An 18,278-nucleotide genomic window follows, 5' to 3' on the forward strand; every position below is an offset into this window, starting at 1 on the left:
TGAAGTTCCTGAAAGCGTCGATGTGTAACGGTGATGAAGTCGGTTTATTCTGGCAGGCCGCCGGCTCCGACAGATTGGTGCCATCGGCGCATTATTTCATTAACAAGTGTGTTTTCATGGTGAACATCTTCTCACTCGTCATTTTTCTCTCCCTCTCTCCCTCTGTTGGTCCCCCACCTCCCTCCCTCCCTCCCCCCTCCGTCCGTGCCACCCTGACAGATGGAGAGCGAAAAGAAGAGGAGAAAATACTCCACGAGCAGCAACGACTCCGACACCACCGACAGTAAGTTGGAGAGAGTCAGGGATGGAGAGGGAGTGTGTTTGTGTGTGTGTGTGTGTGTGTGTGTGTTTGTGAGGGAGAAAGAAACCTGGAAGTGTCAAAAAAAGTGAGTTCTTGTGCTGTTGTTGTACGTCGAGCTGCCTGGTTTTAGTCAACTCCCGCAGGATATTTCTCATATTCACTCCCCACATAGACTTTCCTCTCTGTCTCACTGACGTCCCTCCTCTGCATTAAGACCCCCCCCCCCCCCCCTTTTTTTTTAAACACAGCTACACAACAACACAAAAACAGTTACTGTAATTTCATTGTTTATCAGAAGCTGTAAAAAAATGACAAATGCTTCCGTCATGTGCGACAAATGCTTCCGTCAGCAAAACGAAGCAGACAATTGTGATATTTCTTCAAAAACATTTTATTGTGAATGTCTCATTTAAAATCTTGCCCTGAATAAACTGTGTGAAGTAACCAGATCCTGTAAAAAACACAAAATTCTGCGCTCTTCAGCACAACTAGAAAGCCATGATTGACTCGGCTGAGACCAACAGTCACGTGACAACAAAATCTGTGAAACTTTGACTGAACTGAAACATTGGTAACGCAAATGTTGAATATATAGATTCCATCGTTTTCTATTTTTTGTAAATTATATTATCCAAGAAATTCAACTTGTTCTCTCTACTTGTAGCCATGATGGTGCTGTTTCCATAGAGGAGCAGGACTTAATAACTATTGCAGTGAAAATCAAAGAGAAAAGAGAAAAATGTGACGGGAGCAAAAAAAACGCCCCGAAACTGCAAAGGGTTAATAGAAACACTGGCCTACATATAACCAAAAACAGATTCTTAGAAAGGCTTTGCAATAATCATGAACGAACGTTACATCTGTTGAGTTGTAACAGCAAACAAACAGGAGTCGAGGGGATTGTGATTTGTGTTCGTTAAACTTTGTGCTTCGCTGCGTTTACCTACATTCAATAAAACGTAGTGAATCTGTAAAGTGCTGTAATGACATGTGGGTAATAGGCTGACTGATGGACGGGTTGATAGATGATGGATACAGTTTTATAGATAGAGTCACGGCAGACTTAACCACTGAGACACACAATAGACTTCATATAAAGTCTGTCTGTATGTAGAGGCTGGATATAGCTTTATAAACAGCGTATGAGACAGAGCGCCATGCAGAGATACACTGCATGATGATGGGAACATCTGGCCAGTCTGACACATCACCGACACTGGCAGCTTCTGCTGGAAAAAATAATAAATAGTCTTTGAACAGCGGTACTGTGTTACACAAGCACACTTGGCTCTCACAGCTGGTTACTGTCCATAAAATAAGAGGACTTAGTCATTCCATTTTAAATGTCATTCTTCTTGGACTTTTTTTGGCAGTTACATGACTAATTCTTGGCATTTCTGATATGCATCTTACAATAACAAGCACATGTATTAGTCCGGCTATTCCTCTGACCGGCATAGACAGAAAAATAGTGAATTAGAAAACAAACTTTTGGTTCTGTGCCTCCCTAACGGCCCTGCTGAACCGATGAAGGTATTATTTCACTACTTTAAGAGGCTTTGTAACATAAGAAACCAAACTTAAACTTATTAAAGAGTGACCAAGCCTCAGAGTGTTTTGGCTGACTACCCAAAATATATATATATATATACATACAGTATATATATATAAAAAGTGTCTATCGTCGGCTCATTTTCTGTAACCAGTGTCTCATTACAATCACAGCAGCTACCGCTAGCACCGATAGCAGAACCGTTACCTAACAGTACTCTAGTTTTGCTAATCTAAAACTTTTTACCGTTTAGAACCAGGTTTCGGGGGATGGGGGGGGGGGGGGGGCATCCCTACACTTGGACCCTGTTTCTACTGCAGCGGTGCCAACAGAGGTTGAAGTGACCTCGTACGGGTTTAACTGTGGTCACAGGTCCGCATGTATAAATCCTTTTTTACAGCAGGCTTAACAGCCACCCTGCGCCCGAAGGCCGTACCCTGCGCTTTGTAATTAGCCGTTAGCCGTTAGCTTCCCCCCCCCAGCCCAGTGCAGCGAGGGCTCCAGCTGCATATGTTGACTGGAGGTTATCAGGTTTCTAATTGAAGGAATGCCCCATGATCATTTTTGCCTGCCGTGCACCAAGCGGGGCTTTTAATTAACACACCGCCATGATGGTAACCTCCCACTGCGCCGAGGCTCGTTTGGCCACACTGTGATGATGCGGTGCAGCTGCCTCGTGGGGCGTGTGGATGTAACCTGTAACAGACTAACACACACACTTGTGGAGTGCAGATGCTTAAGTTCACTCAGAAATGTCTTGCAGATTGGCACATAGTGTCACTGGTTATATTCCTTTATCTTTTTTAAACTGTTCTCACTGATGAGTCAGTTTAACATCCTGTGTATAAATCACACGCACATTTAGTTTTGTCACAAAACGAGACGACGTTTCTTCAGTGAGTGCAGTTAGTGACAGTGTGGGCTCCATGGTAACGTATAGCTCTGACAGCTTGCACGCAGTAGCAGCAGGGGGCGGGGCTTAGCGAAAGATCAATTCACTCCATATTTCTTGTCACGCTGTGGCAGAGAAAGTGTGTCTGTGTGTCTCGTAAAACTGTGCAACATCGACAGTTAGACACACAAGAGTCGATGCGAGCGAGATGTGTGTGATGGTGGGAATAGCTGTGGGTGTGTGTGTGTGTGTGTGTGTGTGTGTAGGGAGAGGGAGTCTGTAATTTTGAAGAGGAGCCTGACAGCAGCTCTGCCCCGGGCGCTGTTAGTTGTTTAGACGTCACAAGTAAAATTAGCACGGTGGCAACACTGCTGTGGTGGAGAGGGAAATATGTTGAGTGGGAGGCAACAGAAACACACACACACACACACACACACACACACACACAGACACACACACACACACAGACACGGTCACAATGTGCTATATTACACAGTATTGGCGAATCTGTGTTTTCCATTATGCCAGTATGATGTAATTTAATTGCCAATGTGATGCAATTTCTTTAATGACAGCCTTCTTCGCGGCGCACAGATGAAAATGAGCTCTCGGCTATATATCTGTTGCAGTAGTTACGTGATTTCAACAACAATATAGAAAGGAAAAAAAAAAGCAGCTTTAATGAAATTACACACACTCTTCTGTTTGCATACATTTGGCGCACGGAAAAAAAAACACACACACGCAGGGCATCTGATTGAAGCGGTGGGTGGGATATTGGCTCCAGCGGCTGGTTAATTGGCATTAAGTTGTGTATTAATGAGGTTGTAAAGGACCACAGTGGACTAACTGCTTAACAAGATGCTATTTATACTGTCATTACTTATTAAACCTCTTAATAGATCATCATCGGTCTGCTTCAATTAAAGGGCCTGGCTCAGTGGTAGTGCAGCCGCGGGCGTCGGAAAAAAGGTTTCTTAGTTCGGCTGCTTTCTTTTAGTGCTCGAAACGCCTTCGTCGGTTAAACCGATAAAAGGCGAGTTCAATAAGGCCCTGACCTCGCATCACGTGCTCATTTAAGAACTTTTTTCTGATTACGTTGATGAGCAGCGTTTCCGCTCTCGTAAGTAACGGAGTCCCTTGATGGTTGACGTTGAAATTTGTTCTCCAGTGGGACAATAAAGTTTCTTTGTAGTGAGTTTGAAGGCACGCTGTGAACATGAAGTCTGGTCTGCAGCCAGAGACACCCCCCCCCCCCCCCCCCCCCACACACACACACACACGCACTTTAAATCAACATTCAAACTCGTGAATGCACATTCTTGACAAATCAAAGACAGATTCAGTTTTTCTATGTTCTGCTCCAGATGAGTAAACACTTTCTCTTTTACAACTTTGTCACAAGCTGTGCTAATTTGCCTCCTCTGGTTCTCAAAAGAACACTTCTTGAGTATTTTGTGAAAAAGATGTTAATTGATCTTCAATACTCGGAGCATGGCTTCATATATATATATATATGTATTTCTTTTATTTCTGCAGGTCAGGTGACGTCGTGGTCCAGGTCATCGAAGAATACGGGCACCAGCAGCACATGGGTCCGCCACCAGCACAAGAAGCCATCAGAGGTAAGTTGGTGCGGCAGCTCGTGTACTTAATGAAACGCAGCCTCTCTTTGGCCGCTACCAGCTCACGGTTTTGCTCCACTCCACTCGCTGTCTGTTATTTGTTGTGGCTTGGCTGAGGTTGTCATGAATGGTCAGATTCCAGCATTGTGTCTGGTTGTTGGGGTTTGGCGCTCACTGGCGTGATCTGCGGCTTTTTTTTACGACCCGGCAGCAGCGAATGTAAACTCTTAATTCAGAGCCCGCGTTTGGTTTCTGGACAAGCTCAAGTGGCAGAATCGATGCTGGGTCGTTTCTGATCGCTGTAGTGTTGAACGGTTCGGATCGTGTCACGGATCGGATCAGGAAAAAGGGAGCAAATATAACTTTTGGAGATTCCTTTTCTGCTGCCGATACCAATTGATGATCCATATCGGCAGACAGATGATCTTTTGGTGTGTTTTGTTACAGCAGCTGGTCTACAACGCTCCAGGTTATTTTTATTCACCGCCGTCCAAACAATCCTTTCAACTGCTCTGAAGTCAGAGTAAACCATCAACAATTCATCTTTGACTTTGTTATGGTCATCTTCAGTGTTTGTTATTCTTCATGAAAACACACAATTCAAATGATAACGAAATTAAAGTTTGTATTTTTATGGATTAAACAAATCTTGTCATAAATAGTTTTAATGATGTATGATAAGCTGTTTGGAGCAGTGTAAACAGGTCATAATTCATCTCTAATATCTATTTATGTTACTGGGAAAATATCTCCCACAAACAACTGGATTTAGTGAAGCTTCTCACCAAACACTATTTTGTAACTAACTGTTGCTCACAGCGTTTCATCATTAAGGATCGGCGAATAGAAAAGCATTAACGCCGATGTCCCGATTGCACATTTTTATTTGAATCTAGGCCGAAAATATCGTCAGTAAAACACTATTGGAGGAGGAGGGGAGGATCCAAAACCTACACAATTATGAGACAAAATTAGGAAAATAATAATGAATAGAAACCATTTGTGGCATTGGTACCATTCCTTACAACAGCAGCAGCTTTGATTTAAGATTGTGGAAGCCCCCCGTATATCAGTCCTTAACTGGAACAAACACTTCTCTCCAATGTAAATACAGCCGTCTCCGACCACCGCAGCTAAATCAACCGGGCACATGGACGGCACGGATCGGTCGGCCTTAACTACCGGGTAGAAACGTCCACATGGTCACGATGAACGGTCCCGAGGGCTCTCAAATGACCACCCCGAGGAAGAAGCTGGCATCAGCCGGTTGGGAAAACCAGTGCAGTGAACCAGTTGTGGCGACGATCCGCCTGCCAAAATCACACATTCCTCCCACTCCGTCAGTGAAGTGGGTTCAAATCTGTTTAAGGAGAACTCGTCTCTTTCTGTTTGTAGAGTTTCACTCCAGAAATAACTATCGAGCCATTTGGAACGAATTACATCTGCTCTTAAAAAAATTAGCAGGGGAGCATTTTTTTTTAATATAGGAGAGGAGGTAACCACCTCTGATGGCACTTCTCAAATTCTAAAGATGCTCAACGGAGCCCTTAAAACAACGTTTATTTTTTACTAAATGAGTTAATACCGTTTTTTAAGAGGGTAATGCGCTCTCGCCTCCGCTCTCGGTTCTCCTCGTCCTTCCTCCCAAAAGAAATGTCAAAAAACCGTTCAAAGTTTAAGTGTGCTAATGTTTCTCTTGTGTAACTTTTGAAAGGAGAATGAATAGAGCAAAATGGCATGCATGCCCCCGAACCACCCCGAAGTACAAGTCATCAGCGGAGCATCTGTCATGCCTGTGCATCTGAAGCTTCCTCCCCCTCAGCTCCTTCCAGTTAACCACAGGCTGTTGGAAGGTCCTGTCAGCAATCAGTCTCTCAGTAATTACTACTGTAGCTCTCTGCTCTGAACCCCGGGCCTCAGCTGAGGAGCCAGGGGCCGCGTTCCCTTTCAGAAACGCCGCCTCCTCGCCTCGCTCCGGGGCAAGCTGCTCTTTTCGTTGAAAAAAAAAAAAAACACGATGTTTTACTGTCATTTTCTTTTCTTTTTTTTGCCGTCGGCAGTAAGTGACGGGTGAGGTTGAACAAAGGAAGAGGGAGGCCGACTTCTGTCAGAGTGTCAGTGCAAAGTTCAAAAAGTCGAGAATGTGAATCCGAGCTGATGCGAGAGAAAGCTTAACTCGTCGAGTGTGAAAGGTGTGTTGCCGTTTGTCTTGCTGCTGCTGGAGAGTTCAGTATATATACCAGACTGTCTTTGTATCTACTTGTTGATTCTTTTGTCGGTATTGATGTGTTTGGCCCCGTGTTAGGCTGGTTTCTGTCCAGATGAATACATATTATATATATATAATACAATATGGATGAATCATGAAAAACTTGAGTTTGAGATTGAAAAAGAAATGGCAACGTTAATTCGTAAATTATTGTAGATATAAAAGTGCCACTCACTATCTAATTACATTGAGTTGGTCGACTTTGTTTATTCAATGGTGTAGAAGAAAAATGACATTTTCGAGAATCTCACTGTCTGGTTTTCTTAATCCAAGGCCAGAGATGAAGTTTAATTTAATGAATTCGTTTATTTGATCGTTGAGTTTTATTGCTGAATGCCGTCAGTGTCCCGAGGCCACGCCAACAACTTGTGTGTTTAACATGCCAACGGTCACGACCCTGATCAAATGACACGCCCGCCTTTTACTAACAATACTTAAGCAAACACTCGAGGTCAAGTTCCTCATTCTCATTAGTTTCTCTTCTCAACTTCTCTTCAGCTTTGCAGAGAGGAGTGCCGCTTCTTTTCCTCACCCGCCAAGTGTACCTGCAGAGAACCACTTCAACACTGTCACTGTTTGGGGTTTTTACTGCTTTACACACAATGAGGAAGCGCAAACACAAGGATGAGGAGGCTTTGCAGTAGATCCATCAGAGAAACCACGAACCAGCATCGAATGTCACATTTACATTTGGTGTTGAACTAGTTCACGTTACCACATGACGCTCATCAGTTGCAGTATTTCCAGTGCTATACATTATGTTCATTTAAACACTGGTTTCAATGTAATATATGATGTGTGTTGTTGTTGTTGTTTTAACACAAATGCCAACGTGAATAAGAAGTCGGTATGGAGTTTATTGGCTGTGTTCATGTTGTGTTTGAGAGCATGTTGATGGTTGATGGTGGCAGCCGGACACAACTGAACATAAGGGCTTTTTATAATGATCAACAGAAAGTGAAAACAAGTTTAAAAAAGGCAGTTATTTCTCTGCCTTTTCAGTGCATCCTCACTGGGAAGAAGACGGTGACAGTGAGCAGTGGTTCACAGATGGACTGATCGGTTCAGGGAGGTGTGGCGAAGGGTAAACACCAGTTGTAATGACAACGTAGCGCTTTTCTAAAAATGAGCCGACTATATTTTGCGCCTCTTTGAGTCTTTCACTGCAGCGTCGACTTTTCTTAGAAGTGGTTTAGAGATCTTTACTGGGCGGAAGGAGCACAACTTCAAATGTTTTTTTTTTGTATTGCTGTTTTTATCTCTGGGCAGAGATTGAGGATTTTGAACATTTCAAAGACAAACAGGAAGTCGTTATGACGTAAAGTACGCACACAGAGAGCACATATTTGGTCTTGTGGTTAATGGTTAGAGCATAAGAAAAAGAGGAAAAACACATTTGTGCCTTCATGCAATGACTTAGATAACAAAAACCTCCTTTAAAAAAATAAATAAAATTGTAATATAATGTAGCTGCAGTGATACTGAGTCACCAGTTGGAGTGAGAAGTCTTTCTTTAGACAAAAAGCAGAGCTTCCCGTCTGCAGAGAAATCCCCCTTCCTTCCCCCAGGGGATTGGGTGACAGTTGTCAAATCACTGCAACACACACACACACACACACACACACACACACACACACACACACACACACACACACACACACACACACACACACACACACACACACACACACACACACATTTGTGAGAGGGTGCCTGACACACAAGGTGGAAACATGAATACACACACACTTTGCACTCTGGGGGTTTCTTCCAGCCGTGTGGTATTGAAATGTTGTAGCACACACCCGGTCAGGGGAATGTCCGTATTCAAATGGTTTCGTGCGGCTCGTTTTCTGTCTGCTGGTTTTGAGTCTGAACATCAGTCCAGTCATCGGGTCGTATATATGGAGATGCCAGAAGTTCTAGATGTTTGTTTACGATGTGTGTTGATGAGGATTTTCTTTTTTGAAATATATTTGATACGTTTTTTTAGTTGCTTAACATTTTTAAAAAGCATCACCTGTTGCACTTTTGTCCGCACAACCACACTTGATAATATGTCTCTAAAAGTATATGTACAAAACTTTAGATTAAATAATAATGAACATATTGGCGTAGATGATGAAATATGGGGAACCAAATCATTTTTACAGTTTTATCAAATCTCAACGTTCTCTTTGGAAAACCCTTTTAAAAGTGTTTAATATTGTAAGAACAGAATCCAGAACGGGGATTTAATGAAGAGTTAATCTTGTTGCCAAATGGGTAATAATCAAGGTGTAAGGATCAGCTATAATCTTCTGGGATAATGTCACAAGCTAAATGCATTTTTATTTTGTCATTACTCAGTTTGCAATTTACAGCTTGGCAATTTAACAAAAAGCCGTGACTTGCAATTAGTCGAGTTTGTACATGATCTCACATTCACATCTGGGACGTGGAGTGAGTCTGTGTTCACAGCCGAGCAACTCAACGTACTTTTTATGGACTTTTTTCAATAGACTTTTGGTACGAGGGTCTTTCTTTGTGGCCTTTTAGTTACTGTCTTCCTCACATTACACAGGTTATGTATTTGCTCTGTTTGCCCCAATGACTGTATCTTAGTTTAGCTAGCTAAAAGGGCTCTAGAGGCTAATAAGCTAAGCTCTGAGTAGACTTAACTGTTACCACAGTGCAGAAGAGGCTGTAGAACATTGCACCATGCAGGAAAGGAAGTGGTATTGATGGGGGTGGCCAAAAAGATGATGGCTGTTCAGGGGTGAAACTCTCAGTGTATATCATCATTATCATTGTTATATTGACGTATATACAAGTGTGTTTATGTGTGTGAAGGGGGAAGTCGAGTGTGCAATGCAGTAAGTACAGTATATGTGACTGTAGCCACAACAATCAGAGCAGATAGTGTGAAGGAGAAGTGGTCGATGGAAGGACGATGCCAGTAACAGCATCAGTACCCTTAAAGTGATACCGATACCAATAAAGTACCGATACCCATTATGTAAATGAAGCTGTGTTTGTGTTCTAGCAGAAGTGTAATTCCCACCCTCCACTTCCCCCCCAGGTTCAAATGAAACAGTTAGCTTTGTTAGTATTGCTGTTGTTAGCGCTGTTAGCACCGTTAGCGGCTAACCGCCGGCTCTGGCATCTCCGTGTGCGGAGCCTTGTGCTGGAACGTTATATCCCGTCTGTGTGTATTGTAGCTGCTGTGGTAGTGGGCCGATCACACGGTGCATTAAATCAAAAAACACTTACATACATATTGTAGTTTTCTTTCTAAATACGGGCACAAAAAGGACACATTACAGGTATTGTTTCGTTAAAACATGGTACTGTGTTATTTCGGTTGATAAACATCTTTTGTTTAAGATGTTGACAGGAACCATGTTTGATGTGTCCTGCTATATGACTACTGGATTTAATGTTTCTATCTTCGATAACACTTTGAAGAATAGTTGTGCCTAACTTAAGTTTCTCTGTGTTCATTTGTATTTGTTGTTATTTTCTTACGAAAGAAGAAGAAGAAGTTGAAACCACAAACGATAACCAATTTGACAAACGGATCACAATCATTGCAAACGGGTTTAATGGTGATAGCAAACACAGCCTGCTGAATGGCCCCCTGATCTTCTTCCTCCGTATTATTTGCATTTGTCAAAGTAATGACACAATCAAATTAGGACATCGGAAAATTACCTCTGGGCATTGACGAGCTCTGTGAAACATTCCTGTTTTAGTTTTGTTTTTAAACATCTTGTATGTTAAACTCGGACTCATTGTTCCAATGCAAGCTGTGTACGTATCCAGATGTGCAGATGTTATCGGTGGATCCCTGTCAAAGAGGCGATAGCCTTTATGGTGTAAACTCAGCAGCGCGCCAACATCCTCGCAAGACATAACAAGCTCTAATCCTCTGGAGGATTGTTAAACTTCCACACGTATTAATAGTTAAGTAATCACGTGTGTAGATACAAGCATGTGTATGTATACACGTGTGTGTGTGTGTGTGTGTGTGTGTGTGTATTCAAACATGCTAGCAGCTGTTGCGGCTCATTAGGGTCTGGTAGAAACAGCTGTGAAACTCCATGGCAACTATCAGCTACAGGAATGCACTGAGTTGGTGTTGCAGTGTCTCTCCGGCTCCACGTGCCGAGCCCGGTGATTGGACGAGCAGCCTGGACGGATGGCGGAGAGCCCTGCATGTCGACACACCACCAGCCGGGAGATGAGTGCAAATAAACATATGCACACACACACACACAGAGAGCCAACACAGCCTCCAGCCAGTGTATTGAGCTGTCATTATTAGTCCTGTTGCTCACCTAACAGGTGCTGAAATAATATTGTGTAGAAAGTATGGACGTTGAAATGTTGACAGAGGAAGGAAAGAGGGAGAGCACATCACAGGGCTGCATACTGAACCTGGTTTTGAAATCTACTGCGAGAGAAGTGAGGATGGCAAGCAACTACGGCACGGGAGGGATAAAGAACACCTTTATGGATGTTGTGAAAATAAAATACAGTAGCAGCAAGGTATAGGATGAAGTGAGAGATTACTGAAAGAGTGCGACAGAAAGGAAAAAAAGTGCGACCATGAGATAAAGATGCTGCGAATATTAATTGTTGCACAAAAAACACTTTTCTACGGCTTTCTCATGTTTTTCAAAGTGGTCGCTCTGAAGTTTTACGGATTCAGTATCCGCGCTGTTCAAGGTGTCGGTGTGTCATCGTCGTCGCTTCCCTGACGTCGGGCACCCGTCTCCCTAATTGATGCTCTGGTGTTTATTCTAAAAAGTTTTGTGTAAATTGGGATTTGGCAGCCGCTTCTACATCTGCTGCCCCGCACAAACATAGTTTCAAGGACAGTGTGGGAGCGAGAAGCATCGAAACATTGTGCAACTCTTCGCTTTGATTAAAGTTTACAGTGTTTTTCTGGGGATATAATTAGTTTCACATTGAATTAAACAGATTGATGATGATCACGGTTCTTGCACAATGCTAAAAACCGCTAGATCGAGCCACAAGGAAAAGCTGTCTGGCTGTTTTCAAACTCAGCCAAAAACGTCCTGATTGCTTCACATGGTTCAGACAACTTTCTTTAGACTTCTGCACAATGTGCAAAAAGAACTCACTGGTAAAAAAAAAAAAAGGCAAAAAAAGGTATGACTTTCGTGCAGAACTGCTACTTCTGTTTAATGATCTTCTGTTTTTTTCTGTTGTGGAGTCTAGTGACTAGAACCAACATCAACATGTTATTGCATTGAATGCATCGGTTGAATATTCTTAGTTCAGCCACAGCAGATAACTCTAAATGTCAAACAGCACTGCACCATGCAAAGGACAAAAAAACGTACAATTTGTAAATGAAATGAAAGACACGCACGTCACCCTTGTTTTAACTTCATCACAGTATTTTTCAATTACTCCAAAACTTCATCCTCTTTATTCCCACCAATAATTGATGTTTAAAGGTGCTTAATTCCAAAATTCTGAGCATCTATGATTGAGAGATTGCCTCCACGCTGCTCTCCACACAGCAGAGGCCGAGCACCGAGGCTAGCGGCTAACAGCAATCTGTCCACCAGACATGTCGTGTGCCCGTCATGTATTGCCTTCACAATGTACACATTTAAAAGTGCTCTGCACAGCAATTCTTGTGAATGTACTTAATCCTTATCTGTAGTAGAAGCAGATGAGACAGAAGTAGTGCAGTCGAAAATAAAACGACTCCTGGAAAACATCACAGATTAATGATATATTATGGCAAGAATCTCCCTTTTCTTTAAATATAGAAAAGAAATATCTTTTTGATGACTCAGAGCCTCTTAGCGTTAGAGTGGGAGGCCAGCTGAGAAGTTGCTGTGTTATTATAAGACTCTGCGGATCAACTCCTACTCCCAAGTCATAGGGTTTATTTTGGCCGGCACACGGCATCAGGTGGGTGGAGCGAAGTGCATCACAGCAATTCAGAAAATCCGATAAAATCTGGGTGACAAAATATATTTTATGTGTGACAGATACCAGCCGTCTGGATCTCCGCGCAGCGTAAAACAAGCTGTAGATCTGTCACATGCTTATTGAACCCGCTGAGCTTCAGCGCAGCCAACTCTACGGGCTGGTTTCCATTTCAATCAACCGCGTTATTCCCCGTTCACAACCCCGACAACACGCTGGAGTTACAGTAAAGGCAGGCATGCGACGCGCCATTAATCATGTAGTTGTTTTTGGTTGATTATTTTTTTTTTTCTCCAAAACTAGGTCACATACCCCCCCAGCCTTTGCTTGCCATTTCACCAGATCGTCTGCCTGGGCTCCGCCATACGGAGAACCATATTTGCATCGGACTTTTTCTTGTCAGTGACCCAGTTTTTTTTCTTTCTTTCTTTCTTTTGTAACCTTTTGTTTTGAAGTTATTCAGGGGAAGGGTTTTCTGAGCATGTTTGCTCTCTCTCACTCTCAGAAACATCTCGCTTCATATTCATGAATTTTTACACACATTCACACCTGGGAGCTGCAGAGTACAAGCACAGCCTCCACTGAGCTCATCCACTTGAGAGTGTGTGGGGGGGGGGCTACATGCCTTGTTCAAGCCAGTTGTGTGAAAAGCTTGAATATTTATTTGGAACTACATTGTGTGTGTGTGTGTGCTTTTTCCCCCGCCATGACATCCGTGACGTCTTCTGAATATATATATATATATATATATAAATATAAATACTTACATGCTCTTGTTCCGCGATGTTGTGCCTAATACCCCTGCTGCTCCATGATTTACCCTGACTGAGCGAGCTGCCCACTACATTTACAGTCTTCGACATATGGCCATTAAGCAGCTCCATCGAAGCAGTTTTGGAGGTTAAATGCCTTGCCCAAGGGCATTCAGGGAGAAGAGCTTTTTTCCCTTTCCAGACTCCAGTCCAAGAAGCCTCTGGCTCAAAATCCAGTTTACTTAACCTCTAAGCTACTGCGGTGCGGCTCTGAATATTGATAATTAAATTTGTGGAGAAATCTGCACAGATTCTGCCCTTTCACTCTTTTTTTTCTCTCCTTCTTCTTTAAGGATTCTTCCGTCTTAGACTAATTTCTTTGATTATGTGATTGTGAACATGAACGGAGGGCAGAGTTTTTAGCTCGCTGCGGGCCAAAAATCACATCTGTTCAAACGGGCGAAGCGCAGCCAGTCAAATCCGTATTGAAGCGGGAACAAAGCTTAATTGCATGACCTTTGAGCGAAGCCTTGGCAATCAGCCTGCCCTTGGCGTGGAGAGGAGGGGGGGGGGAGCGCCGTCGCTCCACGCGTCATTCAGGCCAGCGGCTCGTGATGAGGAGCCTGCGTTCAGAGAAAATCTCAAAAGGACTTGTTCACTGTCTCGTCTCGCGCTAATGAGGGGCATGAATCGTGGGCTGAGTGCTTTTCCACAGCTCGGTGGAACGGAGTCGGGCTAATAGCTGCGGATGTGACATTTCAGATCCGAGACGGGAGAGAGGGGGGGGGGGGGGGGGGGGGACGAAAGAGAAAGAGCAAGAGGAAATCCTTTTCACTTTCTTTTCAAATCCTTCGCATGTGTTATGCGAGAAGCGACAAGTCGGTTAACGGCTGTTGACGCGAGTGATTCAGTTTAGCGAGCGCTAATGTTTCCGCATAAAAAGCGGCGACTCCCTTCACTGTGGCTTTTGCGTCTCTTTTCCCGCTCACCCGTCCCGAGCTGAAGCAGCCGCGCAGCGAGCTTTTCTTCAGGCGCTGATTCTCGTTTGCCTGTTCTGCAGCGCTCGCACAAAAGACCCTCCGCCGCCTGAACCACGTACGTCAAGACTCCATCGATGGTGAAAAAGAGACAAAAGACAAAATACTTTTGAATTGCTTCTCAGGGGGCGCAGCTCTATAATTTATGTGTGTCATGAAAAGGGTATTTCAGAAATACTGAGCAACCTTTATTTGGACTTTTCTTATCTTATTCGAGTTTTGACATCACATTATTAATTCACTCTCGTGTCCAAGAATCCTTCTCCTCCCATACTTTTAAAGAGCAGAAGAACTGTTTTTCGTTTTATTTGATACTTTTGGAGATCTTATTGATGAGACATTTAGCAACACCTTGGATTCCTAGTGCTCATATATTTCAATGAAAACTATAAAACACATTCTTACTCCCAACTCCTCAAATACCGGCACTTGGTCAGAGGCCCTGAGCCTAAAGCTGTGACGCTCTACGTACCCTTCTGGTGTCACTCTTTAGACGTGTCAATCCGTACATGCATTCTGTCTTCAAAGGAAATTAGCTTTAGGCAACAAAACCACTTATTAAGATTTTGGAAACTAGCGTTGTTGACGTTAACTTCACTGACGGATGAGAAGGGATGGGTATCGTTAGGATTTTATCCATACTATTACTCTTATCGATACTCTTATACATCGTATGTCATCACTAATGTTACCTACAGTGGACGAGGATGGACGGCTGCTCCACAAACAGTCAAAACCTTTATTTCTGCAGATTTCCTTCTTTGCTTTTGAGGGTTTTATTGCACCTGTGACAACGAGAGTTCTCAGCATCTACTGGAGTAAAATGAAGCCACACTTTGGACCTTCTCTCTGCCGTGATGCTTGTCTCACGCTGTACTGAGCCGGAGTCTGTGTGTGTGAGTGTCAGAGTAAAGCACAAAGAGACAGAGAGAGGACGTTTGAAACGAGGACATCTTACTCCGTAACTCCTAAAGAGCCGATAGCAGAACCGTTAACTCCTGGCCTTATCGATACTTTAATCATTTGGAACCGATTGCTGTTAAGAACTGAGTTTCGGGGGGCATGCCTACTAACGAGTCACATGACTAGTGACTAATGACAGGCCAAAATGTCCACGTTAACTTCTCCATTGCCTTCTCCTGGATGAACGTCCCGTGTTTGCATTGGCGTTAGTTGAAGGAGCGATGCACCGTTGGGAATGACACCGAGTTGAACCAAGTTACATTACAGTCATTTAGCTGACGCTTTTATCCAAAGCGACTTACATTTCAGATGCTATCATATTTCGGGGTTAAGTGTCTTGCTCAAGGACACATCGACTTGCAACTAGTGGTGCCGGAGCCAGAGCCAGGGTTTGAACCACCAACCCTCTGATTGAAAGACGCCCCACGCCCCTGTTGTTCATAATGTTATTTAAATCTAATGGTTGTTTCTGCTGCTTGGAATGAGTGTTTGTCCTGGAAAAGCAGTGGTTTGAACAGCAGAAGTAGATGCTTTCATGAACTGGCTAAAGGTTGAACGGCTATCGCAGTGAGAGTAGCATGTTATGAAAAGCGTGATGGATATTTACTGTTCGAACATCTGGGCTGTGTGCTAATCCCGTCCTGATTACACTCCTGGGCAGTTTGTTGGCTGATACGAGACAGTGTCTCAGTGCATATTTGCCTTCTAGATAACCTTACTGAACGTGTACCTTTCTTCCTTATCTGTCTTTACTTTTCCATTGCGTCTCCACTTAGTTTTCCAGACTTAAAGGGAAAATGAATTTGAGGTGAAACATAAGATCCACAATAAAAGTGTTCTCCTGGACGCACATCAGGAAAAGATGGCAGCCAGTTGGATTTGCACTTCTGCTCCTGTCCTTCTCCTCCTCGCTGGTCTTCTTCTCTGGTTCTCTCTTCTATCTTTCGACACATCTGGAGCCAAACATTTTCTCTTCCCCTTGAGTTTTCGTCCCCTTTCATCCCGTCCGTCTGTTAAATGTATACTTTTGCCTTTTCCTGCGCTAAGCTCTCCTCCCTCTCTGTCCGACTCGGTGAGAGGAGAAATACATAGGAGATAGGCGGCCATTTTTCAGACACCTGTGTCCCTCTGATAAAGGAAAACAGGGTTTGCTGTTGCAGTAGGAAACAAACACGAAGTGCAGTGAGGTCTGTTTTACCTCAGCGCATATTTTGTCCTTGTATTTATGTACATATATATATATTTCTATGACACTTTTTGGGAGCTTTTATATCAATTTCAGTTTCTTAATTTGACCTTCGACTCACTATACCTGTGTGGTTGATGCTGAGGAGAGGTGAGTCAGATGTTCAAATCGTACTTTTTGGGGCATTCCAGATTAAAGTCTAGAGTCGTCTTTATGCGATTTCAGCACTTTTTTGTGACATGCTGGTTCACTGATCTGAAGCCTTGTTGGGGAAAGTGGTTCCTCATGCGGCTCTATGTCCATGCAGTGAAACTAGCTTCTGTACTGTGACGTGTTTTACAGTGAAACTGAATATTTTAGGGGTGTGTAGTTACATGAGGGATCTGATTGGACCTCTCAAAAGCGGGTGGGTTAAGAATTTAGCGCCTTATTGATGAATATCATGATTATTATTGGTTGGTACTAGCTTACGAAAGCGCACATTGTTTTGTTCCTTCAAGTAGAAAGATGATTGGACTTTGACATAAAAATAGAAAGAAATTGATTTTTTATTCCAGAACAAGCTGTCATTACTCGCTTATCTTGTGCTTCACTTCGCTATTATCGTCCAATGAGAGAGAGAGGATTATTTTAAACAAATTGTCAACTGCTGCCCCGTCAGTCTATCGATCTCCTCCGCTGCGTTTCAGCACCCTGGACAGCACACACACACACACGCACGCACGCACGCACGCACACACACACACACACACACACCACAAACAGCGCTATCAGTCTGATGATAACTAATGTTGAGGAATAATGGATAGTGTGGTTTCTTCTTTTCCTTTATTTTATGAGCTGTGTGGAATTTTTTTAGGAACATAAACGTGACTCATTCGATTTTTGGACGTTGGTTACCACGGCAACGGTCGAAGCCTTCGAAGCGTTCGAGTCCCCTAAATTCAAAATGTATTAATCATCTAATGGATGAGTGAGGCCATGATTCATTAAAATACGTTACATTGTGTCGGATTCCTGTGTTGGTGCATGTCGGAGAGAAAGTGTCTGTTTCTTGCTGAAATCACTGAGTCACTGCTCTCTCTCTCTCTCTCTCTCTCTCTCTCTCTCTCTCTCTCTCTCTCTCTCTCTCTCTCGCTCTCATCCCCCCCTCTCACTCTCATCCCCTCTCTCTCTCACCCCCCCCTCTCTCTCTCTCTCTCTGTCTTTCTGTCTCTCTCTCTCTCATCCCCCCTCTCTCTCTCTCTCTCTCATCCCCTCTCTCTCTCTCTCACCCCCCCTCTCTCTCTCTCTCTCTCTCTCTCTGTCTTTCTGTCTCTCTCTCTCTCATCCCCCCTCTCTCTCTCTCTCTCATCCCCTCTCTCTCTCTCTCATCTCCCCCCTCTCTCTCTCTCTCTCTCTCTCTCTCTCGCTCTCTCTCTGTCCCTCCGTCTCTGTTTCTCTCTCTCTCTCTGTTTCTCTATCATCAGCCCCTTTTCTCTCACTCTTAATCACCCACTCAACACACACGCACGCACGCACACACGCACGCACGCACGCACACACACACACACACACACACACACACTTCTCCCTGAGTCCTGTGGACCTTGCAAGCAGCCAATCATTAGAGCCGTCCCTGTGCTGTGATGTGGCTGCTAAAATTAGCCTCCTCTCTCTGTGAGTCGACATCTGCCATGACGCACTGTGGAGAGCCAGGTAGCCATGATGCCCAGAGGAAGAAACATAAAACACTCTTCTCCTTCTTCC

The 18,278-nt window shown here is 43.6% G+C and overlaps 1 protein-coding gene across 1 annotated transcript in view; it reads left to right on the plus strand.

Moving 5' to 3' along the window:
• Nucleotides 1-219: 219 nt before the first annotated feature.
• The window catches only part of jade2 (jade family PHD finger 2), a gene marked incomplete at both ends in the record, with an annotated part of 137,792 nt that continues 119,733 nt past the window's right edge, over nucleotides 220-18,278 (plus strand). The window contains 2 exons of the mRNA XM_079172251.1: nucleotides 220-283; nucleotides 4,285-4,370. Of these exons, the coding sequence (XP_079028377.1) occupies nucleotides 220-283; nucleotides 4,285-4,370 (150 nt within the window). The remainder of the gene's footprint in view (nucleotides 284-4,284; nucleotides 4,371-18,278) is intronic.

Source organism: Pholis gunnellus (genome assembly GCF_910591455.1).
Source record: "Pholis gunnellus genome assembly, chromosome: 13".
In the NCBI taxonomy this organism is placed as follows: domain Eukaryota; kingdom Metazoa; phylum Chordata; class Actinopteri; order Perciformes; family Pholidae; genus Pholis; species Pholis gunnellus.